The sequence below is a fragment of the Suillus bovinus genome, assembly GCF_016758785.1.
Source record: "Suillus bovinus strain UH-Sbo-P2 chromosome Unknown EDB93scaffold_8, whole genome shotgun sequence".
Taxonomy (NCBI): domain Eukaryota; kingdom Fungi; phylum Basidiomycota; class Agaricomycetes; order Boletales; family Suillaceae; genus Suillus; species Suillus bovinus.
Window position 1 is genome coordinate 666,619 of NW_024542064.1, and position 27,362 is coordinate 693,980.

The 27,362-nt window shown below is 48.7% G+C and overlaps 10 protein-coding genes across 10 annotated transcripts; 6 read left to right on the forward strand and 4 right to left on the reverse strand.

Annotated features, from left to right (window-relative positions):
* Nucleotides 1-1,211: 1,211 nt before the first annotated feature.
* EDB93DRAFT_1200874 (kinase-like domain-containing protein) lies at nt 1,212-4,327 on the reverse strand. Its single transcript, XM_041450941.1, has 6 exons — nt 3,944-4,327; nt 3,774-3,887; nt 3,220-3,716; nt 2,144-3,169; nt 1,835-2,093; nt 1,212-1,777 (listed from the first exon to the last, which is right to left on the reverse strand). Exons 1-6 carry the CDS (start codon nt 4,208-4,210, stop codon nt 1,472-1,474), a joined length of 2,469 nt encoding a protein of 822 aa, XP_041311255.1. The 5' UTR covers nt 4,211-4,327; the 3' UTR covers nt 1,212-1,471.
* Nucleotides 4,328-4,992: 665 nt separating this feature from the next.
* EDB93DRAFT_876330 (uncharacterized protein) lies at nt 4,993-6,264 on the forward strand. The gene has a single exon (XM_041457780.1). The coding sequence runs from the start codon at nt 5,164-5,166 to the stop codon at nt 6,064-6,066; it is 903 nt and encodes a 300-aa protein (XP_041311256.1). The 5' UTR covers nt 4,993-5,163; the 3' UTR covers nt 6,067-6,264.
* Nucleotides 6,265-7,228: 964 nt separating this feature from the next.
* On the forward strand, nt 7,229-8,263 carry EDB93DRAFT_876322 (uncharacterized protein). Its single transcript, XM_041457779.1, has one exon. It carries the CDS (start codon nt 7,361-7,363, stop codon nt 8,069-8,071), a length of 711 nt encoding a protein of 236 aa, XP_041311257.1. The 5' UTR covers nt 7,229-7,360; the 3' UTR covers nt 8,072-8,263.
* A 303-nt stretch (nt 8,264-8,566) lies between these two features.
* On the reverse strand, nt 8,567-8,863 carry EDB93DRAFT_1078823 (uncharacterized protein; the record flags this gene model as incomplete). Its single annotated transcript, XM_041445410.1, has 2 exons — nt 8,567-8,651; nt 8,703-8,863. Coding segments are annotated over 2 exons (246 nt in total), but the record flags the coding sequence as incomplete, so codon positions are not given.
* Nucleotides 8,863-11,949, reverse strand: EDB93DRAFT_876320 (uncharacterized protein). Its single transcript, XM_041457778.1, has 2 exons — nt 11,456-11,949; nt 8,863-11,395 (listed from the first exon to the last, which is right to left on the reverse strand). The coding sequence occupies exons 1-2, from the start codon at nt 11,697-11,699 to the stop codon at nt 8,880-8,882; spliced, it is 2,760 nt and encodes a 919-aa protein (XP_041311259.1). The 5' UTR covers nt 11,700-11,949; the 3' UTR covers nt 8,863-8,879.
* Nucleotides 11,950-12,109: 160 nt separating this feature from the next.
* Nucleotides 12,110-16,052, forward strand: EDB93DRAFT_1078950 (nuclear condensing complex subunit; the record flags this gene model as incomplete). The annotated part of the gene is made up of 16 exons (XM_041445417.1): nt 12,110-12,419; nt 12,468-12,645; nt 12,695-12,883; nt 12,938-13,380; nt 13,433-13,914; nt 13,973-14,149; nt 14,197-14,325; nt 14,376-14,516; nt 14,565-14,687; nt 14,738-14,994; nt 15,042-15,130; nt 15,182-15,291; nt 15,340-15,551; nt 15,608-15,721; nt 15,774-15,869; nt 15,923-16,052. 16 exons carry the CDS (start codon nt 12,110-12,112, stop codon nt 16,050-16,052), a joined length of 3,180 nt encoding a protein of 1,059 aa, XP_041311260.1.
* Nucleotides 16,053-16,559: 507 nt separating this feature from the next.
* Nucleotides 16,560-18,671, forward strand: EDB93DRAFT_1247105 (uncharacterized protein; the record flags this gene model as incomplete). Its single annotated transcript, XM_041452538.1, has 6 exons — nt 16,560-16,658; nt 16,732-17,412; nt 17,471-18,208; nt 18,258-18,268; nt 18,293-18,395; nt 18,555-18,671. 6 exons carry the CDS (start codon nt 16,560-16,562, stop codon nt 18,669-18,671), a joined length of 1,749 nt encoding a protein of 582 aa, XP_041311261.1.
* Nucleotides 18,672-19,928: 1,257 nt separating this feature from the next.
* Nucleotides 19,929-21,003, reverse strand: EDB93DRAFT_876501 (protein-L-isoaspartate O-methyltransferase). The gene is made up of 5 exons (XM_041457781.1): nt 20,807-21,003; nt 20,681-20,748; nt 20,591-20,630; nt 20,105-20,542; nt 19,929-20,057 (listed from the first exon to the last, which is right to left on the reverse strand). The coding sequence occupies exons 1-5, from the start codon at nt 20,894-20,896 to the stop codon at nt 20,013-20,015; spliced, it is 681 nt and encodes a 226-aa protein (XP_041311262.1). The 5' UTR covers nt 20,897-21,003; the 3' UTR covers nt 19,929-20,012.
* A 205-nt stretch (nt 21,004-21,208) lies between these two features.
* Nucleotides 21,209-23,587, forward strand: EDB93DRAFT_1247107 (membrane transport protein-domain-containing protein; the record flags this gene model as incomplete). The annotated part of the gene is made up of 8 exons (XM_041452539.1): nt 21,209-21,253; nt 21,311-21,391; nt 21,440-21,515; nt 21,573-21,684; nt 21,771-21,945; nt 22,143-23,284; nt 23,339-23,402; nt 23,456-23,587. The coding sequence occupies 8 exons, from the start codon at nt 21,209-21,211 to the stop codon at nt 23,585-23,587; spliced, it is 1,827 nt and encodes a 608-aa protein (XP_041311263.1).
* Nucleotides 23,588-25,345: 1,758 nt separating this feature from the next.
* EDB93DRAFT_1221426 (uncharacterized protein) lies at nt 25,346-27,346 on the forward strand. The gene is made up of 5 exons (XM_041451150.1): nt 25,346-25,741; nt 25,793-25,940; nt 25,997-26,442; nt 26,497-26,897; nt 26,950-27,346. Exons 1-5 carry the CDS (start codon nt 25,531-25,533, stop codon nt 27,142-27,144), a joined length of 1,401 nt encoding a protein of 466 aa, XP_041311264.1. The 5' UTR covers nt 25,346-25,530; the 3' UTR covers nt 27,145-27,346.
* Nucleotides 27,347-27,362: the final 16 nt, after the last annotated feature.

The following is a 27,362-nucleotide window of genomic DNA, read 5'->3' on the forward strand; positions in this document are numbered from 1 at the left end:
ATTGTTCCGGAGGAAACAAGAGATCTAAGTGACTCCCCGACCTCTTGGACGCTGTTGAGTGCCAGTCCCGAATTTGCAAAAACCATATCTCCTCGCCGAATTTATAGCCGCCTTCATGAACCAGCGGGGAGCGCCGATATGCCTCTTTAAACCCTCGAAGTTCCAATTTTCTATTGCATAAGGGCCGTCCTCACATGTTGGAGGTCCCGACAGAAACAACGTCTTTCCAGCGGCTTCGGGGTGACATTACCATCTCAATCCAGGACTCCAAGGTCAATATACAAGCTCACGCCATCCGAGTCCATCCCGAGAGTTTTATAAGCAATCATATACGCAATGGCAAACGGGTTTTTGCGCTGGGTCATAAACACCTCGATGCTATTGGCATTTGGAATTGAACACAGTGATCCTGAAGGTCAACTACGCTCGATCTTTTGTTGTGAGAGTTGTAGCAGTATGGGAAAAATATTGGCCGTTTGTTCATCTTCGTTGAACAAGCAGAGATGACCCCGTCGGCGAGAGATGTCTTCAACGCGTCGTGGAATTTTTCTGGTGTAGAAATTGTTTGGAAAGAGTGGGTATCAAATTCGAACCATGCGTGCGCTTTGTTCCGCAGAAGCTGTAGGCGCTTTGAAATAGAGATGGTTGTTGAGATCTTTTCAGCTTGGTTGATATGAGATGTCAGACTGCCACTGGCTACCAATCGTGCCATACTTTGAATAAATGATAGCGTGAGCGTCTACCGTATATATGTAGACAGCCCCTGAGTACAACGGCGCTTGCCAGTATACGCGAACAGCTTTCAATGCTGCGTACCTAGTCGGTTACCAAACAGACATGGATTACAAGGTGGTATCTTGCACGGACTGCGACTGATGGGAAAATGGGTAGTTCATGAGTAATGTGGAAGGAGTGAAGTCGTCCGACTCGGATCTTGATGTCAAGTTGATGACTCGTCACGGTGAGCGTGGGCTCTTCCATGCATTTCCCTATAGCCACTGGCCAATTCTCGTTACGAAACGGATGTCAGTACTGAGCAGGCCACCTCCCAGATATACTGCGAGCTTTTTTCGTAACTAACTCTCAAGAGTGTACAGACCTTGTCCTACGATATCAGTGTTGGGGACAAGGAGCAGTTGCCACCGAGATTGCTTTCGCAAATAGCCTTCAATAGCCCGGCGCCACTTTCAAGACGCACACACGACACTCATACTGATATAAAATCCTTGATATTGAAAACGAAGCTGCCAGAGCAGAAAAACAATCAAACGGGCGCATATGCCTGTAGCCCTCTACGAGAGCTAAAAGAAAACTCATAACATGGTACTGATGCCTACGAGAGCGAAAATTTGCTTGATATGTTATAATGAGCAGACACAGAATGCGAAGAAAGGAAATGAAAACAAACTACGGAGGCCTAACACCACCGACAGCTTATGCAAGTATACACGCACTTCACCCATCACACCCATCACCGCAACGATGCCTTGGACGCCTTCGCGCTGACCAACCCTCCCCCCATCCCGGCGTCATCATCAGTTGCGGCTTGGTTGGCGCTCGCGTTACGAATGGACGTAAGTACCTCCTTGCAGTACTTCAGCTTGTCTACGAGTCGCTGGTTGAACTTGGCTTGCTCGGGATCTGCAGCAGGAGGTTGTAAAGAGATTGCCATAATTTCCCTGAGCGTGAATCGTGCGATCTTGTAGTTCTTGTCAATATGCGTCACCAGTAAACCATGGGACGAGAGGATGACTTTTGAGTGATCGTAAAAGTTGAACTACACGAAACCCAGCGTCAATCGTCAAGCACATCAAGAAGGGGTGAGATGAATGACCTGAAGGACATCGTGACTCATCTTGAATACGATAACGTGTTTCATACGCAAATACTTCTGTACAAAATCCATCCCCTTGGTGCGGTCATGGTCCTCGAAAGTGTACTCGTAGTCGCCGTACAGGCGATCCATGATGTAGCGCTCGAAATGCTTGAGAAGGTAGACCTTATTCTTGAGGTCCTCAGGAAACTCAGTCACAGAATAATTCTTCCTAACGTAGACAGTTCCATGGCGTCGAGAGGAGATGTAGTCAAAGTGACTGGGACATGTGTCAAATCATGAACAAATAAGAGGTAGAGAAGAACTCACTGCTTATCCGCTGAGAGAATGAGGGTTGTACTATCATTGAAGTGTACGCCAACAGACCCATCCGTCAGGGCATAACCCATTCCGTACTTATTGCAGTAATCCACCCAAGACACGATGAAAACACGCTCATCGGGGATGGTAGTATCATCGCGCGGATCCCGGAACAGCTTGCCAGCAGCCTTCGCATCAAATGCTTGCGTCAAAGTCTGTGCAGCGGCATCGAATCCATTAAGCTTTGCTTGCGGAGATTCCAAGTGCATGTCCTGCACTAGAGTTTCCTTGCGCTCTCCGCGCATCGGCTCCTTGCCCTTCAGATCCTTACGGGTAGGAGGTAGATTCTCTTGATCCTCATCAAGGCGGTGTGCGCCAAGACCAGCCACAGGAGCCATCTGGGCTACAATTCTCGCCTTCTGCGATTCGAGTTCCTTCTGTCTTTGCTGATCGTGGTTTTTCTCCCTAGTTCCTCGAGGTGCGTCGTTCTCTTCTTCTATGTCTTGCAACCCACGTGCAGTGCGCACATTCCGTAGAGGTGACTTCGTGTCCTTCGCTGCTTGCAGTTTTCTGAAAAGAGGGGACTCCTTGACTCCGTTTGTCGACATAACCAACGGCTGCCTGGCGGAGCTAAGCAGCGCAGAGATAGGACTGCCAGGCTGAACAGCTTTCTGGAACTCCTTCTCTTGCTGAGCAATGGTAGATGTGATTGGATTCTTCGCCTTGTCTTCTGGAGCCGATGGGACCGCTATAGTCGAAATATGGTCGTCATCCAACAAAACAGCTTTCTTGAGTTTCATAAGGTTAACTACGGACATTGGGCGCGTAAGGTATCGGAAGTCGGGGGGCGCGTCATGTGCAGAGACGGGAATAAATGGTGGGACAATGCCGAGGTCAATGAAGGGTGACTTAAGGATTTCAAGGAGAGTAGGACGTTTTGAGGGGTCAGGTGTTAAAATAGACGTGATGCAGTCCTTAGTATCTGGTGTAATGCGGCGTTCAGGCGGGAACTCGTAGACGTTGTCACGGATCCGTCTGCACGAATGGTTAATGAGAAACCAGGATGCTAGGATGGTATGTCTTACGTATAAATTTCCTTGACGTCCTTGGTTTGGAAAGGAGGACGTCCGATAACAAGCGTGTACAATATGACACCGATAGACCAGGTGTCAACCTCGAAGCTGTGCCCATTCGCAGTATCAAACAACACCTCGGGGGCAATGTAGTTTGGCGTGCCACAGATAGTTTTCTTTCGTTCACCAGGATTCTCGATCAAGGCAGCAAGGCCAAAGTCGCCAACCTTGATGTTCATGTTAGAGTCCAGAAATAAATTCCCGAGCTTAAGGTCACGGTGGATGACCTGGTGGGAATGCATGTAATGACATGCACCGATGAGCTGTACAAGAAAGAACCGGGCCTCGCACTCGCTGAAGCGACGACGACGACGGAGCATGTCCATCAATGACCCACTAGTGCAAAGCTCAAGTGTCATGTAGACGTTATCGTCATCTTCAAAACACTCCTGGAAGCGCACAATGTTGGGATGAGCGAGCGAACGATGTATCTTAATTTCTGCGTAGAGCTTAGCAAACAAAAGTGTTAAGACACAAGTGAAGAATCAGATGTGGCGTAGACTTGCTTTGGTCTTAGCTTTCTTAGTCTTCAAAGACGATTTGGTAACGACTTTGCAAGCAAGGTGTTGCGCGGCACTGTGACGACCGTCTGCCACCTCATAGACACGTGCAAATCCTCCCTGTTTTAAATATGAATGATTAGTGTGTACGAAGCGGTAATCAAAACACATCCTACTTCTCCGAGGAATCCTACACGGTAATACTGAACTTGTCGATTCTGGTCGACGATTACTCTTGGGGGTGAGGGAGGGGTAGTCTTGCTATTCTGCCTGGGTAGAGGTGGGTCGGCTGGAGCTGCCTTGGGTTTCTCTTGTGGCTTTACAGGAGATGTCAGGCGAGGCTGATTGAGAACATTTGCATTTGTAAAGGGATGACGACGATGAATGGGCTGCTGCTGCTGATCGGAGGGGGCGGGCATACGAGCATGAGTGTAAGCAGACATTTCAATGGCCTAACACCTCGAAAGTCTGATGGTTGCTTTGACAAGAGAAGAGAAAGAAGTGCTCAAAAAATGAACAGAGCCAAAACAAGACCAACTTCAACTGGTTTTTGGCTGACAACAATTCAAGGCGTGGCTACCGCGTGTTTCGCGTGTATATTATGTAATCCATCACGTGTAAAGTCAACATGCTCGTGACCGTTCAAAAAACCCTAACCTTAGTCTGGGGTTCCATGATCCACTACCAGCGGCGTTATGGTAAAAACGATGGTCAAAACACTTCCAGTCTAAGCCACTTTATTGTTTGGAAAAGCGGGAGCGATTAAGGAATGCTGCAAACAAAATCGGACCCTGTGGTGGTAGCGTTGATGCCCTTCCTCATCCCACTGGCAAAACGTATTAACGGCCACAACTTGAACATACTCGGAGACAATAATTACGGGCCACAGTACCGACTTGCTTTTGCTGTGGACACGAATTACCATCTACACATTGATGTCCTTGGCATTGAAATCACCCATAGGACTTATACCTCTTCCAATCATGTTACACTCATTTAATCCTAAAAACCTACCTTTCATAGGCAAGGGAAAGCAGAAAATCACGAGTTTGACTATGGCGGCTAGGTACGTCACTACTCATAGTCGTGACCTTCACTTTACAAAAGATTTTCCTGCAGGAAAGAAGAACGAGATCTAATGCAGGAAATAGATTCCGCGGCTCTCGGAATCGATAATTTGGATAGCGTTGAGCAGTCCACGGACTCGGATGATGCATCTATGAACACCCAAGCGGCCGCTACATCTAACTCGGCCGATTGCTTCCTCATTGACACAGCTTTAGACGGCAACTCGTTACCTAGTCACTCCTTCACCGGCTATACTTTTATCTCGAAAGGCTACGTCAGTGTCGGGCGAGCACTCAAAGCTGTTCCTCGAAAACCCCAGATTTAGAGAATGTACTCCCGGAAGATGCAGTACCACTTCTCCCAGGCTTATAGTTCCGCAGCGCCCTCCTCAAAGCTCTCATCTGCTTCGAGGTCGCCAAATGATTCTAGGGGACCCGTGTGTTGTGTAGGACCTTCTATTGATCATGATCTATCGACGAAAGTCAAGACTCATCTCCATATCGCCGAGGATGGTATTTTAGCCGCAGGGTTAGAACCGTCTGGTCACCGCACGAAATGCAAGGTACATCTACCGGATGACGATGACAACCATCCAGTTCCATGCAAGACTTTCCAGTGTCCGCGGTGTTGCTCTAGTAACAATTCCGTGCGCGACAGCGCACTGAACCTGAGCACTTCTTGGGAAACACAGAAGACTGAAAATGGTCAAATTGTGGAGTCTGCGGGAGAGGAAAAATCTTATTTTCACAAAATCTGTCATTCTCCTCGCAGCTCTACATCCGCTCCTTCTAGCAACACAAAGACACCCTCGGTGTTGAATGGAGAACCTAAATATGCAGATGCGCGATTGACAAATGATGTTGAGGAACGCACTGGTATTCACAAGGCCTACGAGCCCAGTCAGACCGCAGTAGGCGTTAGTTCTGCTGATGCCAAAGTATCGCCAAGCGCAAACCCATTTCCACACCTTGCTGTGGTCGATTCCGCTGAGTTACCTGTTGTGCCGATCGAGCATCTGGGACCATCAACAGAAAGCGTTGCATTCAACAGCCCCTTTGCCTCATGCCAGGTTGATAAGGGACACGTGCCATGTTGTCTAGTCTTATTCCATCGGTTCCAATCCTACCCTCAACTGCGCTGCATGATTTTTACTCAGCAACAAATGACCCCAACTTACCTGCAAACAACGGCATCTCGTCCCTTGCATCGATACTGCCTGTTCTTTTTATGAATCGTCTCTCGTACAAGGCGGCCTTCAATTCTCTCTTTCTGGCATTTACCAACCTACCTGAACAAGTGCCTTTTGCCGAGCAGCCAGTCTCCACGTTTTCAGGACCCTCCCTCAGTACTGATACGTACGGGTCTACTGCGGGGCCATTCTGCTCTGGACCTTTCACTTCCAACTCGCTTGACATATCTTCTGACTACACATCTTTTGTCAATAACGGTGATGTCCTCGCTAATGAAGGGACTCTTCCGCACCCGCAATGGTTCGACCATTCCGATCGCATTGACGTAGAAATGGCAGATGCTATCATCAAACTGATGTCAATACCGGAGCAATGTTTCGCGAAGCCTTCTGCGGAACTAATTCCGCCTAGGTCCTTCCTTGACTTCCCTCCTCGTGATGTCACCACTGCAGTACACTATGCTTGTACCTATGAACCTCCAGCTGCAATGGCTAGATCTGGCGGAGTTTCAACAGCTGGGTCTAGCTTCGAGAAATTTTCTACGAACGTCGAAGCTAACTATTCTCAGCCTGCATTTGATGCTACCGCTACAGATATTGAACGTTGAACCTTCACAGTCTGGGCTGGGCCATACTTTGCGATGGTCACCTACCATTCCTGAAGCACACTCGGCTATACGAGAGCGACCTACCGACTTCTCTGGTTCTAGATCCCCATACCCCTGTTCTGGTTTTCCTGAGATGCCATCAGCGGAGAAAAATGTTCACGATATCACCGCTCAGGAACGAGATGTACAAGCCAGTCGCGTTCACACCATCCTCGAGAACCAGGAGTATGCTCGTAAGTGAACATTTATTCGCGAGATTAAACTAAGTAATCAAAATCCTACTCTGAAGACTATGAAAGTTCTGCAGATCTCGAGGTTGACGTTCACGAGTATGCTGCACCCCAGCCCATTCCTGCCCCAAACATAGTGATTCACGAGGAGACCATTGTGCAACCACCTGGTCACGTTAACGACATCATTATCTCAGTCGTCGCCAACCCAAGTACATCGCTTCCCCAGCACTGAGCGTCACCGGGAGAGGCTCTGATGGAACAGAAACCCAGGCGGGAGACGATACGACGCCCGAACCAGACGACGACATAAAGACTGAGCCAGACGATGACGCTAAGACCGAGCCAGATGATGGGATCAATGAGAAGGATGTGAACGCTGAAGTACTCGCCCACGCTATACTCGACATTCCGCTTCCACCGGCGATAGACGCAAGCGTTCAACTCCTCGGTCAACGAAAACGCAGGAACTCGTGTTGCCGAGAAGGCATCGCTCGCATGCGTGCAAAGAGAAGGCAGATGACCGCTGAGGAGAGCGAGGAAGACGGCAATGGCGGGATTCGTGCACAACGGACGCGATTTAATCATCTATCGAGGCCGTCACCTTATGCATTGGTGCCGTGGCGGCGTAAAGGTCGCGCAAAGGGACACGAGAGATCGTATCTTTCGAGCGGTCAGGCCAACACAATGTCCGATAAGACCTCTCAGATATCGACCGTAGCATCAAATGACAGCTCCCTGTCGTGTTCTCCGTTCAATCTCTCCGTCCGCGCTTCATCCAAATTGCATAGATTAGAGTCCAATTCAGCTCAAGGAACCCAACATCACACTCTTGTCCCCACATATTCACGATATCGGTTGGGAGACGAAGAATCTCATTATAACGTCTCTGGCGAACCTCACAACAAGGAGAGACCCTTGAAACAGACCCGATTCAAATGCCGCATTGAGAAAACGAAAGACTTTGCGCAACCCCCACCACCACCGGCAAATCCAATACCAGACAAAAAGAGACTGCCGGCCCTGCGTCAGACTACTGGGCACGGGAGTGCGGGTCGTCAGCATCGGGCTCATCATCCCACCAACGCCAGTGTGCGAGTGCGTACAGACAAAGTGGATGCCATGCGGCGTGTTCGCTTGATTACAATCAGTCCAACTTCGAAACATGCTCACACGCTGCGGCCATCGTATGTTGTATCAAATATCTAGGACAAGGATCTGTTGTGTGGTTTCACATTTGTGGTAGCATTTTAGAATTGCGCAAGGACGTATTCCGTAATCTTCGCTGGAGTTGATCTAGTATCCATTATTCACATACATTGAATTACATTCAGCGACATGGGCCTCAAAAACATTCGGAAGAACTGGTTTGCACAACAGTCTTGCTTCGAGATATGCGTATTTCAAATCATGAACCTCGCGTACCATGGAGGTGAGAGGAAAGAGCTTTGAAAGTACGAGACAATCCGACGAAAAAGCACGGCAATGATTTGCTGAGGATTAAGGCTACATATTGGTAACAAGCAGTACATAGCTTGACTGCATCATGGAACATAGTTGGGTGTTCACTACAGTACATGGGTAACGTCAATTGAAGTACAGCGCGGGGAATGAGTATGAATTCAAAGGAAGGTTAGAAGAGATTTGGCCAGCAAAACTCGGAGAAAAAGTTCGACATGATCGGTCTTCGAAAAATGGAAGGATTCAGTTCTGAACGTCTAAATGTTCCCTGCACAACGGACAGGTCTGGTTCCTCGCCAGCCATGGAATAAGACATCTCTTGTGGAACCTTGCAAAATAATATAAGCTGGCAGCCACCACGAGAATAAGAACAACATACGCATGGCGACACTTCGCTCCCAACACGCCATGGTCCCCACTTTTAAACCGGGACAAGCAGATAGTGCACTTCTGTACGTTCACACCCAGCAGCGACAATTTAAGTTTCACGCGTCCATCACCTGTCACCCTTCGCCTCTCTAGTTCTACCAGTCCAACAAGGCAGTTATCTAAACTGTCAGGATTGCGGTGTGATGCGGCAGGACCGATGAAATCGGAGATGAGAAGGAGGGCCTGCGTATGTGGGTGACTTCAAGTACGGGCCCGAGAACTGTGCATCCCGAATACTCACGTCATAATTTGAGCCGTCATCGCGGGGGTGACCATCTCCTAGGCTGCCAACGAGGCCAGTGATGTATTCGGATGCGGGTGATGTGACTGTGCACGAAGATGGTAACGTGGTTGATGTTGGTGTGAGTGGCCCACGAGGACTGGAACTGCCCACAGTGACGCTATCACTGTCAATATCGTCCTCGAGGTAGTCAATGGGGAGAGGCGGCGGAGTACGCGCAGGTGGAGTACGATCAGGTATCATGGGCGTGCTGTCCGGGAGAGGGGGAGTGCGATTTGGCAACGGGGGTGTGTGAGTGGGGAGGGGAGGGGTATAACTGGCACTAGAGGGGCTAAGTTGATCCAGGCTGTCGTCGTCCAAATCAATCAACAGTCCCTCGGGCACATGCAGGTGTTTGGGGATAGCCCTGGGGTGGTGCAAGACTGGAACAGTGGTGGAAGCCTTCTGATCCGGTGTCCGGCCTACAAGCCATGTAAGAGAGGGTGATGTGGATGGGGTTTGTGGTAGAGGACGGCCTGCATAGTGACGCCGAGGCGATGCAGGGGCAGGGCTGTACGGGGGGGTATGTGACTCTGGAGGTGGGGTAGGCGGTCCCGAGGGGAAGATCGCACTATACGCAGGAGCACTTCGCATCTCCAACTCACGTGACAAGGACCGTCCACGATGAATGAGAATTTCCTCGCGGCGTGCGGGAGTACGACGACGCGAGACTCGCTCTGTTGCAGACCTGGTGGGCAACGAGTTATTGGGCACTGAAATGGGTGTGGCAGGCGCCACATTGTAGTCAATGTAGGTCACTTCTGAAGCTGATGTTGGAGAAGCTCTGGCATGGGTGCGGGTAGTCTTTGGAAGCTCTGGCTGGGCAACAGCACGAGGCGTCGAATGTGAACGAACATGCTCATGCGGAACTTGATGAGTTCCCAAGTTCATCTGCGAGAAGGAAGTAAGTGCCCTTCCCACTGAAGGTTGAGATAAGGATAGGGACGACAGGGTTGGAGAGTCCCTCAACGTTATCCCACGAGTAGGAAGACGAGATCTCTCCAATTCCTCGCAAACGCCAAGATCCTGCTGAGAGAAGGATGGAAGCGTCCTTCCGACTGTAGCCAACGACAAGCTCGAGGAGCTAAAGAGGGAAGCGGAAGACGAAGAAATTGGAGATACTGGGGCGCTCGATGCGCAGGTGTGATCGCTACGCAAGCTGGAATTCGTGCGCCTCCGAACATGCCGATTTACAAATGGAGGAGAAGCCGGACGTTGTGGGCGATCTTCAGCCGGAAGTATAGTCCGAATGCTAGAACAGTATGGGTGTCGATTTGTATTTGAGCTGCGGGTATCTTCCATAATGGTATCGGGATAAGGCCACGTCTCTGCAAAGCCTGAGCGCAGTGCAGGAGCCGGGCTTGGGGGAGCGGGGGAGTCATCCAAAGAGGAGTGAGAGGAGTCAGTGCGATCCAAGACTTCCCAGTCCTCTAAGGATTCGGCACCTGCGCGCTCTTTCTGTTTCCGATGGAAGAGCTTTCGAGAAAAGTGATGATCTCCGTGACCGTGAAGTGCAGAAGGTGAAGATAGATTGAGCAGTGAAGGTGTGCTCTTGAAGAATGGATTGGGGTTACGCAACAGTGAGATGACAGATGATGAGGGTTGTGGTGACTGAGACCTATGGAATATCCTCGATGGAGAAAGGGGAAGGCTCGGCAGAGGCAGAGGCAGCTTGTGTTTAGGCGTAGCTGGAGAAGATGCATCAGATGCTGCCTGCACGCTGCGGTCGTCCGAATATGGATCTTGATCCTCGGGAATCCTGAGTGACAATCGAGAGTTCGCGAAACGAGACTGAGAAGTAGGGCTTCGTTTTGGAGCCTGACTAAACAATCGGGTCCGCTGCGGCACGGCTGGAACATGTGATTCTACCGACCGCTGATGGTGCCTCGTCACCCTTTCCTCGAGAGGAACTCCACGTTGTCGATCCATTTCCCATCTCTGAGGTGGATCTACGTCCACGAGCTCTATGCTTGACTCGTCGTCGTCAAGTAGTGCCTTCTGCTGTACTGGGACCGGAAAGGCGCAAGACCCTGATGAAAGATTCGGCGCATGCGCAAGCGTGGGACTCGGCACATGCAAGGGCATCATCAAGGGCGACAACGCAGGTGTGGGTTTTGATATCGATAAAGGATTCGCAGTGACTGCGGATATTGGTGGATCTGTGTGCATAATGACGTTATCATGCGTAGCTGTGGGCTGTGTAGAGCCCGAAGAGGATGTGCGATTTGCAACAGGCAAAAGTTCTGGGTGTATATGAACCCCGGCCACGAATGTAGATGATGCAAGCGCAGATGATGCAAGACTAGACAGGGTAGGACTAGTCGCTACCTCGTAAGTTGGAGGTGGTGGATAGTCCGAAGTATCTAGCCGATCAAGTTGAGACATTCAATTCTGCTACCTCGAGACATTTGATTTAATCTCACCACCATCTTCTCGCACTCTTGCTTGTCTGCGACGGGCACTAGCGCCACTGCGAGTATCTCTAAAAGAGTAGCCAAGGTTGAAGCGGATTTCTTCGCGTTGGCGTTCGTCTCTGTCTGCTTTCTTGGGCTCTTTCGCTTTACCGCGGATCTTACCAGTCGTAGCTTGTCGACTGGGTTGAGCGGTATTCAGAGCCTGATACGGGTCGACCTGAGCGGCCTTTGTGGCCCGTTTGCTTGAGGTCATTGTGAAGCAATGAGGGAGGATAGAACAGCCTGAGATGGCAGACAAGGGCGAAGATGGGCAACACGCCTTCACCTGCAGGCGACCTGACTTGCTCTGGTATAATAGGTGTTTATATTTCTTTGGCGGGTTACCAAAGAAGCATAGCACCCTATCCTTGCGGCACGAGTGCCATGATCCTTACGCGGAACAGGGACGAACACGAGTCATTCATATCGCCTGCTGAGAGAATACGACAGAAGGCCCTTGCAACGTTGCAGAGAAGCGTTTCAGCACAGAAACTACACAAACCATATTTAGTGGCTGACATAAGCATCACACCCGGCATTTGCCAACGGGAGCAATGAATCGCGACACACGTGACCCCTAACGCGTCCAGCGTGAGGGTTGTAGATCTCGCAACTTCGTACACCATGCCAGGGCGCGTATCTTCTGTTGAGGAGACCCTCACCGCCAGTGTCCCCAATATTTTTGACCAAGTTCAGAATTCAACTGCAAATCATCAGAAGAATATCGTTGCACTCCACAAACTCCATCTAGATGCTGCTGGTTTTACCGAATCCGTACATAATGGCAGAAGCATCAAGCTCACCGGTGAGCGTGTGTTCGAGGAGAAATTCAAAGACATGCTATGCAGAGCTGCCGCCGTGAAGAAAGGAACATCGCAGGGTGACCGGATAGTCAAGTTTGTTGGAGCGTATACAAAGTACATCAATGAGAGAGGTGCGATGTCTGCCCGTTTCACTGATGCTAAATCTCATCATATCATAGCCGCTGAGATAAAGAAGGAGGACGACGACGACGACGACGACGACGAGACTACAGCCTCTCGGTTCGTTGAGAAAGTGCTTGCCTTCCTCCTGATTGGCTTTGAAGCCAAGGACAAAGTTGCACGCTACCGCTGCGTCCACTTCTTGGCAGAGATGGTCGCACACTTGGGTGAAATTAGGTTAGCAACCTACATATTTTTTGCAATAATCCGGGCTGACTGGGCACAGCGAAAAGCTGTACACTGAGCTCCGCACAGCTCTCTTTGAGCGCGTGCACGACAAAGAAACATTTGTTCGAGTCCAGGCTGTCATTGCACTTTCGAAGCTATGTGGCTCGGAAGATCCATCTGATGTAGAAGAAGGAGAACCCACCGCTCTTGAGGTCCTGCTGGAGACTCTTAGTTGTGATCCTGCCGCGTTGGTTCATCTGTCATAAATGTTCCAGCAGTGTACTAAACAACTATCTTACAGAGATGTCCGTAGAGCTGCATTGCTCAACATTCCTCTGTCTTTAGCTACATTGGACGCTGTCCTTGCTCGAACCCGCGACACTGATACGATCATGCGCAAGTTGGTTTATTCCGCTATCCTAGTCCAACATTGCTTTGTTTCTGATGGCTCTGCCATGGGGATCGTCCATCCTCGCGTGCTTACCATTTCCCAGAGAGAGTTCATCATTCGCAATGGTTTAGGTGACCGAGAGCCCGCTGTTCGCCAGGCTGCGGCTCTATTACTCAGCAAATGGGTGGACGTTGCTCGTGGAGACACCAAGAAGGAAGAAAGCAAGACCGTTAAAGATGATGTTCTCGCACTTTTAAGCCTCTTTGATCTTACGGAGAGCACGGTTGCAGAGGACGCACTGCTGAGTGTTTTAGACAGACGCCCTGATATTTCCGATCATGCCGATTTTAATGGTATGTTCCATTGCAGAATTTCGGTCAGAGAAGTTGATTGGTACATCTACAGATGCTTACTGGGCCAACCTGACCCCAGAGCGAGCGTTTTTCGCTCGTGTTTTCACTGACCATTGCATTGTCAACAAAGACGCAGAAAAACTGGATGCTTCTCTCCCGGTTGTCACTTTCCTTGCCTACCACATCCAAGCTGCCTACAATACATACCAGGAAGACTTAGAGGTCGCCGAACAAGAAAGAGTCATTCGTGGTGAACCAACTGAGGAAGAAGAAGAGGCTCGCATTGACAAGGAATTTGTCATAGGCGAGATGCTCAAGGTTGCTGTAAATCTAGACTACGCTGATGAGATTGGGCGCCGAAAAATGTTCCAGCTCGTGCGAGACATGATCTCTCAAGAAGCACTACCCGAATCGCTTGTCGCTAGATGTTTGGACGTATTGCGGATGCTATCACCAAACGAGAGGGATCTTATTCGAGTGGTTGTAGAAGTAGTCCACGAGCTTAGGGATGTCAGTGACGAAGAGGAAGTTCTAGTAAGTCTAACAGCTCTTTGTTCATATTTCATTCCCATGATGACCTTATTTTTGCTAGAAGGAGCCTGCGGATGACGGAGAGACCAATTTTGGTGAAACACCCATCCCAACCCGTACGGCATCCAAAGGATCAAAGCCATCAGAAGATATGTCTTCCGAAGAACAAGCCCGTATGGACGCGATTGATTTGCGTTGTCTGTCACTTTGTATAGGGATGCTGGAACGTGTTAACGGGGTGCGTCATAGTTTATGTTCAGCTCCTAATCACTCACTGTTGCTCAGACATTCGAGGAAAATTCGACACTTGAAGGCATCCTTGGCGAGCTAATCATTCCCGCCGTCAAGCGTAAGGAGTTGGCACTTCGTGAAAAGGGTCTTATATGTTTAGGTCTTTGCTGTCTCATTGCTCGAGTATGCTCGTGTTGCCCATCATGCTGTTTAAAAACTAATTAACCTCACAGCGCATGGCTCTCAACTCTTTCCAGCTTTTTTTGGGTCAAATTCAGACTGCCCCGGAGGTCCTGAAAATCCGTGTGCTGCAGATCGTCTTCGACATTCTCATGGTGCACGAAAATGACTTCTTGAACAAAGAGGGTGGTGCAGTGGGTAACAACAATCTCGACTTTATTGCTATGCTCACACTTCTGCAGAGCGAGCGTATTGTCGAATTCTTCTTGCATGTCCTGGAAATCGAGGAATCGGATAAGGTGCAAGCCCTCCTGTGTATCGGCCTTGCAAAGCTTGTCCTTTCTGGAATGATCTATGATGACAAGGTTGGTGGCGATAACCTGTTGCACGATGTGAGGAGCTCAAGCTTCTTCAGGTACTGCAAAGCCTGGTTGCTGCATACCTTGCCCCGGACACGATTGAAAACCAAGAAGTCCGCCAGTGCCTTGCCTATTTCTTTCCCGTATACTGCTACTCCTCCGCAGTCAACCAGCGGCGAATGCAACGGCTGTTCATTGGATTGTTCGAACAACTTGCCCCAGAAACCCGAAACGTCGACGAAACCCAGGATATGGTCAGTCCTGCTCAAATAGCAGCTATGTTCGTGGATTGGACCGATCCGCAGAAAGCCATGTGAGGCAATGTTATTTGTCTTGAGAATGTTAGTTAAAATGATGCAGTGAGGTGCAAGATCAACCAACCGACGAGACAATCCATATCGACCTGGCATGCGATATCGCAAGAGCATTGTTCGACGACAAAATGATAAGTATGTCGATAACTTTCCAGACCGAACCATTAACCAGCGCTAAAATTGCAGAGGAGGACAAGAAAGTATTATATCAGGTTCTTGGGCGGCTATACTTACCAGACAAAGTTGATGACGATAAAATCCGCACACTCAAACTACTACTTTACAACCTCAACTCCGTGAGTTCATCTGAGATTTTGTGTCAACCAAGAAATCATGCCATACAGCGTCGACCGATCCGTGACGCAGCAGCCAAGAATGCGCTTGCAAAATTTGATGCTGCGATCTCGAAAAAATATGCTGAGCAGCTAGAGAGCTTCAACGAGGAAGATTACAGGCAACTGGAGTACCTGAAAGACTTGTTCGAGTTTCTTGATGACATCATTCCCTTGGACGACGGCGAGGAGGTTGACATACCTCGCACTCGTGCTCGAAAGAGGTGTGATTTCTGCTACGCTACCGTTCATGCGCGTTGAAACTGATTAAATGGCATAGGCGCTCAGACAGTATTGTTACTGATATCACAGACAGCATTGTACCAGATGAAAGTGTGGCTTCTGCTGCTTCTCCGTCACACCCGAAGGGTAAGGGCAGAGGGAAACAAAGCAAGTAAGTAGTCATTCATTCGATATCAACGTCCAATCGACCTGTTGTTATCTAGGCGGAGACGTGTTTCTGGTTCTGATAGCTCGGATAATGTCTTATCGTACGACCATGTTGCCCCAGCACCTACACGAACCCTGCCAAAGCGGGCCGCGTGCGTCAACATGTCATGATTTTCCTATTTAATATCTTAACTTTTGCTCGCAGGTCAGGAAAGAAACCCGAGGTAGTGCAATTGATAGAGGATGACGATGACAAAGAAGAGGAGGAAGAAGAAGAGGAGGAGGAAGCTTCGCCCCCTCCTGCATCTCAGAATGGACGAAGGCCCAGGCTGTAAGTTGCTTGTATAAGTTGGACAACGCACACTCATTTGGTGGTATGCAGTGCAACCAAAGACATTCAGACTGCCTCTGCAGGGAATAGTACTCTTGATTCCATCATGGATAGCGAAGAAGACGAAGAGGAGGAAGAGGAAGTGGCTAATGATATATTGGCTTTGGATGAGTAGAATTTTTGTTGGCATCTATGAGAGTACAGTATCTATTATGATTTATATTTGTACCCCATATCACTACTTCTAGTGGCAGGACCGCCGCTTTCATGATTCGGTCGGATTGGATGATAATGTACGAGGTGAGTTTCTCGGCCGCCGTAGATCTGCCATGACTTGCCAATGTGTCAATTCTCACGCGCCGAGTCTGTCGTCGAAAATCGACTATAGCCTGAGAATCAAAAACAATCGTTAAAGTGGCTCCTTGAAGCTGAGCCACTATCGTGTTGACATGGTGGCTCAAAATCGACAACATTTCAGTCACCCGGTGAATCGACGTCTCTAACATTCAGTATGACATCCAAGAATGCAGGAATTCTGTCTCTTGCGGAGGAACTGCGTTGTCACATTTTGAGCTTCCTCCCCTACCGAGATATTCTTCGTTGTACATCTGTGAGCTACCTTCTTAATCATTATTAACGTCCCAGAATGCCGCAGAAGATTTTGTATTGAAGTCGTTTTACAGGTATGCAAGGCTCTTCGCCAGACATTCACATCGTCCTCCGTGCTTCAGTACATCGTTGAACTTGGTGGCCAAGGGCTGCTGCCTGTCCCCGATACGGAATTCAACAAGCATGTTCCTACTTCTAAACGCCTACAGCTTCTGAAAGACAATGCTCATGCGTGGTTCAAGTTCAACATTTACCCAGTATCCATCCGAGATCACTTCACCATTGGTCCAGTACCTGTACAAGGAATATCCTTTGCCGATGGCCACCTCTGCCTGTTTGATGAATATCAAGAATCGGCCAAGATATTTCCAATAGTGTCAAAGCCCTCAGCACAAACAAAACAGCGTGATTGGTCACCAGAATCGCTACTTCCAGTTCCCCGTGCGGATGTCACTCATGTATGGATGGATCCAGCTCAAAACTTGATCGCCATCGGGTATGAAATCGTTGATCGTTATCATAATAATATGGACTTGTCCAAGATCCCGTTCTATATTGACCTTAAGGTTCTTGATGGAGATGATGTCCACCCACAAGCAGCTGGACAGACGCTATTTCTCTCTGAGCTTCGGGGATGTCATGGCGATGCGGTCAAGCTCTCGGGGCTCGGGAGGCATATTGCTCTCCAACGCGGCCAGGGGGCGGGCGAATGGTGGATGCAGATTTGGGAGTGGCAACACTCAACAACATCCGACGTGAGCCTTGCTAAAATGACATAGTTGATGCTAGACTTGACAATTAACTCGCATCTAGTGTGTCATGAGTTACCAATCAAACGCAGAAGACGAAAACTTTTGTTTCCTCGGAAATGATAGATTGCTGATTATAAGCAGCGAAAGTTTGGATCTTCTTTCAATCGAGGATATATCCCAGGCACCGCGGTTACTGAGGTGCTTCTTCATGCCCGGATCGGTGATAGGCAAGCGCATCGAGTATATTGCTCCTGCAGACGATATTGCTCATGGTCCACAACCGCAGATGCGAGCACATGAAATAGCATGGACCTCGGATCCTGAACATCGACTACTATCCTTTGTCATGGACCCGCCGAGTGTAGCCTTTGTCGTTTCCACCATGATGTTCTTTAATCTCGATTTATTTGATGGAACAGACGCGGACATACCTTGGGAACATTGGGGCCCTTCACACTCTCATGTATTCTATTTGCCCAATCGGCCACACAGCTTTGGCGTTAGCGGGAATCGAGTTTTTCAGATCGAGCCTGTAGTTGAGGCAACAGAAGATAACAGCTCGCATGGTCCGAAGTATAGTTCACATATGATGGATTTCAGCCCCTTGGCTGTTCATCGTCGGCAGGGTCGGGGACGGGTGGTGAAAGAGCCATCTACGATAGCATTGGGGGGTGAGTTGATAACAACGTCCCTGCCTTACGTCGAAATATTGTCGGACGGAAAATACCGTGACAGTACTAGTGCTGATGCGCGTAGTGTAGTGAAGATGTGGGTCAATAAAGACGAAGTTTATGTGCCTGTAAGTCCTTATTTTTCGAGGAAGTCCACCATACTTATTTTATTCGCAGAGAGTGTCTCCGTGGGCTATGAATTGATGTAACAGGTCAAAGCGGAATGGCGCATTAAAACAAGCAGCCCGTGTTGACATGCTGCAAGGTGTTGAGGCTATCATCTTCAACAAACTTTATAGGTTACAGGCGTTGCACGTACGTCAATTTGCCTATATAGTCCAAAAATTTTGCAACATGTCATGGGAATATAACTTTCTTTCGTACTCATTTGGTCATACGCAGTGCAAGCAAAGTGAGGGATAACGTGGACATTCAGCCTGCCAGGAAACAGTCACTACCCTCGATTTCATCTAGACTGGTGATCAGCCTGTCTATGAGATAGACGGACTGGTCACTAGTCTACATTTCATCATGAATGGCGAAGAGGAAGAAGAGGAAGTGACTAATGATATATTGGCTTTGGAGGAGTAGGAATTCCGTTATCTGGCTTGCCTCATAGATCTGGGGCTGTCACGAGTCTGATATGAGAGCATAGTATCTATGACGATTTATATTTGCACCCCATATCACTAGTACTGACCGCCGCTTTCATGGTTTGGAATTAGGTCGTATTGGGCGATGATTCAATGATAGCGAGTTTAGTTTCTCGGCCGCCACATATATAGATCCGACTCGCCGGCCGGTTCGTCGAAGGCAGACATCGATAGCCTGCGAATTGGGTAGAATCGAAAATGAACATGATTCCAGAGCCGCTTCAACGATTCTTCAGCAACTGGACGGACGCTGTTTCTATCTGAACTTGGGGAGATGTCAAGGACACGCCTCGAAGCTCCTGAGGTTTGGAAGGTATATTGCTCTCCAACTACTAGGGGGTATGGTGCTTGCAGATCTGGGACTGGCAACACTCGAAAGTGTAAATCGAACGTGGGTGCTAAAAAAGACAGTTCCAAGCTAGAATTTAACAATTGACTCAAGATACACAATGAACTTCAGAAGACCTTTATTAACTCCTCGGAAATGATAGATTCCTGATTATGTTGATGTGTTGTCGGACGGAAAATACAGCGCTGATGCACATAGTGTAGTGAAGATAGGGGTCGTGCTCGTTTTCAGAGTAGACGTGCATATTCGTACAGCTATTGAACCAAATAAAATCCAGGTCATGGAACACGTACCATCAGCCAACCAAACTGCAGTTTGCAAGAAGCTGGCAATGAATGATTGGTCTCATGAGTGATGTAGACCAACGATACAGTAAATTGTTGCCCAGGTGGTACGTGTGGTGGAAGTGCAGGACCTAGTGCGCAAGGTATGGGATCACCCCGAAGTGACCGGTAGTTGTATTTCCTGTCTCATCGTACCGGTATCACGTTGGCTACGTAAAAGGACCTTGCACTTACGTGTATATAGAGGGTCCTTTGTTGGTGTATCATGTAAAAGCCCAGCATGTAGGTGGATCTATCGATGAATCTCTAGCGTTTCTCTGAAAATGGTTGACTTTAGCATGTATAAATACTAGAGAGTGACGGTAAACTTCCCCAAAACACCGGTGTCCGGTACGACTTGTACTAGAGCGACGCCAAGCCTTGCACGTAGTATGGCATAATATTTGTCGCATTTCTCTTCACCTGCGGGTTCCGACATCACATTGGTGGATCGAAAGACAGGGTATACCCGTCTTTCCAGATGAGACAAGGTGAATAAAAACGCATGATTAATGTAACCGATGGTGACTGATACTGATACAATTTGGAGATTAGTTGAAAACGAACATGAAAACAAAGCACTTCATTCGTTTGAGCTGAATCATCCTCAGTAGCTCCTCTTCTGCTTCTCTGCATCTGTAAGGGGGACATACTGCCCACAAATCAGCAATGAATGAAATAAATTTTTAGAAAGCCTACCATGACCCCCATCAATTTCTTCTTTGTGACTTTACCATTCTCGTCCTTGTCGACTTGTATGATTTGTTGATCGAATGTTCCAACTGGTATGAACATCCGCCCAGGGCTCTTGAGCTGATCTACCAGGTGCTGCGGAATCGTGGGCGCGGCTGCGCCGACATGAATTGCATCATATTGGGCAAGGTCACTATATCCTTGACGGCCATCGCCGGTGACCGTGACGATTTCACCGTTGTCAAGAGCGGAACCCAGTCCATCTTGGCGGAGATTACCCTTTGACCAATCGACCAATTCGGGGATGTGATCGATGCCTACGACAACTCCGCCTGGAACAAGGTGGTGGAGTACGGCACAAAGATAGCCGGACCCACTGCCGACATCGAGAACGCGCTTACCGGGGCCAAGGTAGTCGAGAAGGTGTTCGATTGCATGCGCGTGCTTGAAAGGTACGTCAGCACCAATGCAATAAAAATTTCAGGGACTTGCCATGTGTGGTGCAGATATGGTCGCGCCATACCCAATGGATCTGTGGAACAGAAATTAGTTATAAAGATGGGGAAAGAGGGGTATGCGCACTGAGGCGAGTCCTCATATGCCTCCGATTTGTGTATGACATAATTAGCACGGTCAACTTTCGTCATGGCCTGATACAAGGCAGGTTCGACCAAGGATCTAATTACTGGTAGTTGGGATTGAACTGACCTCACGCACTCTGTCTGCTGTCATAATTCGTGCTGCATGCATGTTCGCGATGAGGTCTACATTTGTGCGACCAGAACAGCGCCAAGCCATTGTGGTATCCTAGAATGTATCCGAGGAGTTGAACAAGGTCGCCACGATGACTCAAGATTGCGAAAAGGAAGAGGCTGTTCTCGTGAGCTAGTAGCGGCCATCTCATTATTAAAGTGCCAAGAAAGGAAGCCCACCCGGCATCCGCACGTGCGACAAACATGACGCAGCCAAGCAGCAAATTTGATTAGACTAGGGCTGTATGGCGCGTTTCGAGATTTCACTGGCTCTTGGTTCACTATTTTCCCATTCCCCACAGCAACTATTTAGTCTCCATCATTCCTGTCATTTCTAGACTTTTTTTGACCTCTTATCATGGCCAATACTCCCATCTGGCCACTTCTGTCCACTGTATTCCAGGTATGGTTTCAGAATTCGGCCAATTCACTGCTGTCCGCTGATTTTGTTTGCTTCCAGTCAATTCTGGAGGTATTTCTGGTATGTAGCGCAGGCTACATACTCGCATGGCGCCGTATCATCGACAAGCCCACTCAACGCGTTCGTTTTGCCCTATATTTCGGTTCATCTTGCTCATTTCAAATGCAGGTGATAAACCACATCAACATCTCCCTGTTCACGCCTGCACTGTTATTCTCCAAAGTCGCATTTTTCCTAAGTCCAGGTATGCCCCATATCTTCTCCAGCATCAAGATTCTAACCAGCCTCGTGTGTCCCACAGCAAAACTCAAGGAACTATGGATTATTCCAATTTTCTTTACAGTGGTCACCATTTTCTCCGCGCTCGTGGCGAGAGTCCTTTCGAAGATTTTTGGACTGAAGAAATCTCATCAGTGTGTTTCTTCATTCACATGCCCTTCCGTTCCTTTGTCTTCTGTTTTTACAATGACCAGAGCTAACATCCCATTACTGTTTCCAGAAACTTCGCTATGGCTGCTTCCATGTTCATGAACTCGAACTCCCTACCCATCGCTCTGATGCAGAGCCTTGTGATCAGTGTGCACGGCCTTAAGTGGACCCCAGACGACAACACGGACGCAATGCTGGGTCGTGCACTTACGTACCTGGTACTGTATAGCACCCTCGGGATGATGGTGCGTTGCATTGTGTTTCGGTTGTCTTTTGCTAGTCCGAGTTGGATTTCTTGGTCGTCATGGTTTTATTTCTATTGATTATTATTATTATGTATTTTTGAAACTGGCTTTCCCACCTTCTGAGGAAGCTCCCAAGCCAGTTATTTTGAATTTGCTTCGTACTCAGTTGTTTGTAAATTTCTTACTTTTGCTTACAGCTTCGATGGAGCTACGGCGTGCGTCTGCTTTCCTCTGCAGACACCCCGCCTACGCCAACCTCTCTTCGTTCGCCCCAACTTGCGGCTGCGCCATATGATGCCGAAGGAGCGCAATACATTGATAATGCATCCCTATCAGACGAGGCGACGCTTAACGAGCATCATCGTTTACCCAGATCCCAGCCCACGAGTCCCACGAGTCCCTCTCATCATTGGCAATCTCAGGTGCACCCTACAAGCCCTTTACATTACTGGCAAACCCAAGCCCGTACCCAAGCTGTATCCGTAACTTCGCCTCTCGATGACACGAATGCCAATGATCAAGATACAGCATGTGAGATTCCTACCTTCATCCCAGAACCTGCAGGCCATATCTATGGACAACTACATCCGCACCCCTCTCCATCGTACCGTCACCTGTCCCCACCTCACCCATCCCAACCGTCATCTTCACGTCCGCCTTCGCGTTCCTCTCACTCACCACACCCATCACGGAACATGGCTATATACCATTCCTCCCCAAATTCACCTTCGCGGGAACATACGCCTTTGGTCTCAGACAATGTCACGCCCGCAGATTCGGAGGACGAGATAGAAGATGGTACAGAAGTTATTTTCCAACACCATCAACACCATGAGAGACTGGACACTGGTCTCCGACACATCTGGAAGCGCACCAAAAGTGCATGGCGCAGTATCAATGCGTTCATGACAATGCCCCTATGGGCCTCTCTCCTTAGTCTCGTCGTCGCGTGTACTCCGCCGCTCCAATCTGCGCTTGAACACATGGAACCTGTTAAAGGCGCGCTTAGTGCCGCAGGCAATTGCAGCATACCACTGACGCTTGTGGTGCTTGGAGCATACTTCTATTCCGAACCTCCCGAGGACGACATGCAAAGTGGAGATCTGATGGACTACGAGACAGACGAGACAAGGCGGGACCTCAGGAAATCTCGTACCTCACTGCTCAGTACCCTTCAGGAGATTTTGGTACTCAAACGCGCACAACCGCAGCCTCAGACGCCCGGGGAAAGCAAGACGGTGTTCGTGGCAGTGCTTGCAAGGATGGTTGTCGTTCCAGCTGTGATGCTTCCTGTGATGGCGATTCTTTCGATGCTTGATATTCACGATATCTTTGAGGAGTAAGTACTTCGAATTATCTCACGGATAATTGTTGATGTGCGGCTTTCCGATAGCCCCGTGTTTATGGTGTCCAATGTACTCTTGATAGCAAGTCCACCAGCTCTGACGCTCGCGCAGGTGTGTTGTGATGTTACTAGTCTCTCGCGATCACACTAATGCTCTCGTTGAAGATGACGCAAGCAGCCTCGAACGACTCGTTTGAGAGGCTTATATCACGGACGGTTTTCTGGTCGTATTGCGTTGTCACCCCACCAAGCACGATTTTAGTTGTTGTTCTGGGGTTGTTGATTGCTAAGCTGTGATTTTGAAGGCTGGTAAGCATTGCTGTGTTCATCATGGCTCCTTCGTTCCTGAATGACAAATGTCAGATTTCATGTTCAATATTTTTTTGATCCTGTTTACTGGGGAACCTGGATGTTCTTGGGTGTATTCCTGTGGACAGAGTGGGCGAGTTTGTATATGTGAATACTGACACGTTCATGCTCCCTAGACTTTTGCGGTGCTATACTCATTGGGCGTAATGTAATTAGTGGTCTTAGACGGGACTTTCTGCTATCATCATATCTTTCCGTACCCGAATACGCGATCTTACATTCCCGCTGTCATACAGGACACGTGTATATTGAACTTCAGTCCTCAGGGCCTGATTTCAGCAGGTGAGCTAATGGCCGTCCATCCCTCTGGAGCATGTACACATTGCTCGGAAATGAAAATCGATAGCCGAGGAGCAAAGGATGTGCCAGGATATGTAATGTAGACTCGGAATACCCGGAATACCAACAATTTGGTCATAATTGACTCGGAGTTGCAAGAGGCTTAGAATGTTTCACTAGCATTGAATCACTTGCACGATTTAGGATGCGGGTGTGTGCCTGCACAGGACCTAGATATTATTTCAAGCGCAACTCGCCCCTACTATTTGTTGCTATCTCCAGGTACGGTCTAGGGTCTTGATAAGGCGCCCGCCCTTCGACTTGAAAGTTGACACGATATTGGATGAAGCTGAAGAACATCGCCATGCTATTCGAGTCATTGGCGACGACGGTCAGGTGAATATCTGAATCAGTACCGACGCTGCCTAGACCAGGGGCTGACAATGAACCGGTCCAGAGTACAGGACGAAGAAGATCCGGAATGAAGGCACCCGCTCGCCTGATAACCTAGGATTATGAATATCCACCTGTCAGATAAGGATGGTATCGTGATAATATTCCGCTCGGTTCATACAGTGTTTTTTGCAATTACGCCTAGAATCAAAATTTAACCAAGCGAGTCCGGAAAGAAAGAATTACTCGAACCCTTTCTCACAGATAGACTTCAAGTAAGGTTCCCGTCTGAGGATACTAACTTGAATGCCAAGTATGCATCAAGTACCGAAACTACACTAGTCACAAACCACCGTAAAACATTGTGATTATTGCCAGGACCGGTTTTCAAGAAAGCAAGATCAAATTGAATGATGCTTCGAGGGTGCGGGGAGCGACAGTTGAGTATAGTGGAATGTTAGAGGTTGTTGGTGGAACGACGATAGGTGAGGCAGCATGTGGGTGTTGAGAGAATAGCGCGATTTGCTATTGATGACGCAGGACCGTGACAACGAAAGGGCCGGTGCAGGAGATAAGAGAGCAGTTGAAGTTTGAGAGTGCGGAGAGTACTTGCGGAGTGCTGGAGGTCACGATTGCGATTGAAGCAAAGTTGCAGCCCCGACTGGCAGTACTTGAGTGAGAATGGGTGGGCACGAGGCTCCTGCCAGAGGCTGGCTCGGCCACCTATATGATATTAGTATATTGGCAAAGATTCGTTATGCACGATCTACGCAGAGTCTAGTCATGTCACCTGCCCTCCGTCCGTCTACCTGAAAGCGGATAAAGCTCACCAAGAATCACTCGAAGCAGTCCCATATTAGCAAATTACTTCGCTGGAGCAAGCTCAGAATCGAGTGGCAGTAAAACTTTAGTATCTCCTAGATTGACATTCCTTAAAACTTGGTAGTCATGAGTTAAGTCACATGTTTAGCTGTGCTTGTGCTTTGCGAGTTGGGATGCCGTCACACCGACGTGGGTGCACATTTATATGTGAATTCTGAATCTACAGGAGAGCAACTTGCATCTCACACACACGTCACTCTTTCCACCGCTTTCTTTAACAAAGTTTTCGATTTCCTCTCATTTACGTCGTTCCAGATCATTCCAGGCTCTAGTGGACCCGAAAAGTCCAGCTTTCGTCGTTTGAGGGCCCTCCCGGTATGGTTGGATTCTATGAACTCCAACTTATTCTCCTCGTCTTCTTATGTCTTATCTTCCTCCTCCTCGAGCGTCATATCTCACGAAGGAAAGAGTTGAAGGAGAAAGACCTGCACACCGCCGAGCGCCTGGAAAATGGGGAGCCAACGGCATCACACAGTTTCCTAGCTACATTAACAAGACAGTATCTCATCGTCTATGCAATTGTAATGGGTATGCATGATCTCCTGCCTGTGGAAATCGTGTGTTCATCAACTTATACAGGTGCTGATTGGCTCCAGGGACCATATGTGTACTCATTGTACCGAGAACAGTATGGTCTCTCGGAAAGGATGGTCGCAGTCCTTTTTGTCACAGGTTTCATGTCCGCAGGGCTCACTGCACCCCTGGTGGGCGTCTGGGCAGATCAACAGTACGTCACATATGTCCTCTTCGCCGCTGTAAAGTCGTTTGACTCACGTGTTGTAGCGGACGCAAAAAACTCTGTCTTGCCTTTTGCTTGACGTATATATTTACCTGCTGTTGCATAACCATCCCATACTTGCCCATTCTTCTCCTTGGGCGTGTATGCGGAGGTATCTCAACATCAATCCTCTACTCTGCCTTCGAGTCCTGGCTGGTGAGCTCTGCTGGAGCGCTAGCCTTATCCTCAACGGATCTTTCCATGATATTCGGACGCGCCACACTCGTGAATGGTTTTGTTGCCACGGGTGCAGGCGTTGCAAGCAATCAGCTTGTCATCTTGACAAACTCATTCACATCTCCTTTCCTCGCCAGTGGAGTGTTGTTGCTTTTAGCGTACCTGGTGATCCGTGCAAGTTGGGGGGAGAACTTTGGTGGCGGCGGAATAACTCCTGGCAAGGATTTATTTCAGTTGAAAAGACTGGGCCAGGCATGGCGTATTGTTAGAGATGGTGAGTCCGTTCTACTTCCTGCTTCTATGATATTCAGCGCTCATCTGGTTTTAGATCCTATGCTACTCGCCATTGGCCTGACCCAAACTTGTTTCGAGGGTTCCATGTACCTCTTTGTCTTCCTCTGGGTACCATCTCTTCAGGAAGCTTCGCCAACGTTTCCCACTATTGCATTACCGCTGGGCTACATCTTCTCCTCATTCATGATATCTATGATGCTCGGATCCCTCCTCTACAGTACTGTCACCACTCAATCCGGCGGCCTGACGGTTCATGCAAAACTCAGTAGCTTAGTTTGTGCATTTGCTGCCCTCGCACTAGCAACAAGCATAAGAAGCGAGAGCGAGCGTGTCAGGTTCTGGGCGTTCTGCGCATTCGAAGCATGCGTGGGGATGTATTACCCTGTGCAGGGCATGTTGAGGGGAACTTTAATTTCAAACGAGCACCGAGCAACAGTTCGTCGACTCTCCTTGTAATAAAAAGAAGGTGCTGACCCAAATGATGTAGCTAAGTTCTCTGTTCCGTGTCCCCCTGAACGTGTTTGTCGTCGTCTCCCTGATGACTGGGGTGTCGAGTGCTAGGAGCGCCGTGTTGAGCGCCAGCTCCTTGATGCTTGCGTTCTCTGCCCTTGTGACTGCGTTTGTGGTTGTTGCTAGGGCAGATGACCATGTGTCCACCGAGGCAAGCTTGAGACCAGAGTGAGACATGTGACATTAGAGTGACAAAATACAAAAAAGGTCACTGAAGAAACGAGAAAACAATCTGTAATGTCGATGTATAGAAAATAACAAAATGCGCATCGTGATATTTTGTCCCGGTCAGTTAATCTCGGTTCTGTAGATTTGCCTCGCAGGTTATGTAGCCTGTTGAGAATTCTTGTCCTATGACGCGTGGCTTACCAAGGTTGTGGCTAAGTCTTT

Bases quoted from the DNA above. Each gene is read 5' to 3' on its own strand.
- EDB93DRAFT_876330 (XM_041457780.1), top strand. From the start codon at position 5,164: ATGTACTCCCGGAAGATGCAGTACCACTTCTCCCAGGCTTATAGTTCC.
- EDB93DRAFT_1221426 (XM_041451150.1), top strand. From the start codon at position 25,531: ATGGTTGGATTCTATGAACTCCAACTTATTCTCCTCGTCTTCTTATGT. The intron at 25,742-25,792 runs GTATGCATGATC...CAACTTATACAG, and splicing joins CGTCTATGCAATTGTAATGG to GTGCTGATTGGCTCCAGGGA. The intron at 26,898-26,949 runs GTTCGTCGACTC...CAAATGATGTAG, and splicing joins CAAACGAGCACCGAGCAACA to CTAAGTTCTCTGTTCCGTGT.
- EDB93DRAFT_876322 (XM_041457779.1), top strand. From the start codon at position 7,361: ATGCGTGCAAAGAGAAGGCAGATGACCGCTGAGGAGAGCGAGGAAGAC.
- EDB93DRAFT_1200874 (XM_041450941.1), bottom strand. From the start codon at position 4,210: ATGTCTGCTTACACTCATGCTCGTATGCCCGCCCCCTCCGATCAGCAG. The intron at 2,094-2,143 runs GTGAGTTCTTCT...CACATGTCCCAG, and splicing joins ATTCTCTCAGCGGATAAGCA to TCACTTTGACTACATCTCCT. The intron at 1,778-1,834 runs GTCATTCATCTC...GGTTTCGTGTAG, and splicing joins TGAGTCACGATGTCCTTCAG to TTCAACTTTTACGATCACTC.
- EDB93DRAFT_876320 (XM_041457778.1), bottom strand. From the start codon at position 11,699: ATGACCTCAAGCAAACGGGCCACAAAGGCCGCTCAGGTCGACCCGTAT. The intron at 11,396-11,455 runs GTGAGATTAAAT...TTGATCGGCTAG, and splicing joins AAGAGTGCGAGAAGATGGTG to ATACTTCGGACTATCCACCA.
- EDB93DRAFT_876501 (XM_041457781.1), bottom strand. From the start codon at position 20,896: ATGGCTTGGCGCTGTTCTGGTCGCACAAATGTAGACCTCATCGCGAAC. The intron at 20,749-20,806 runs GTCAGTTCAATC...GCCTTGTATCAG, and splicing joins CAGCAGACAGAGTGCGTGAG to GCCATGACGAAAGTTGACCG. The intron at 20,058-20,104 runs GTAGGCTTTCTA...ATTTGTGGGCAG, and splicing joins AGAAATTGATGGGGGTCATG to TATGTCCCCCTTACAGATGC.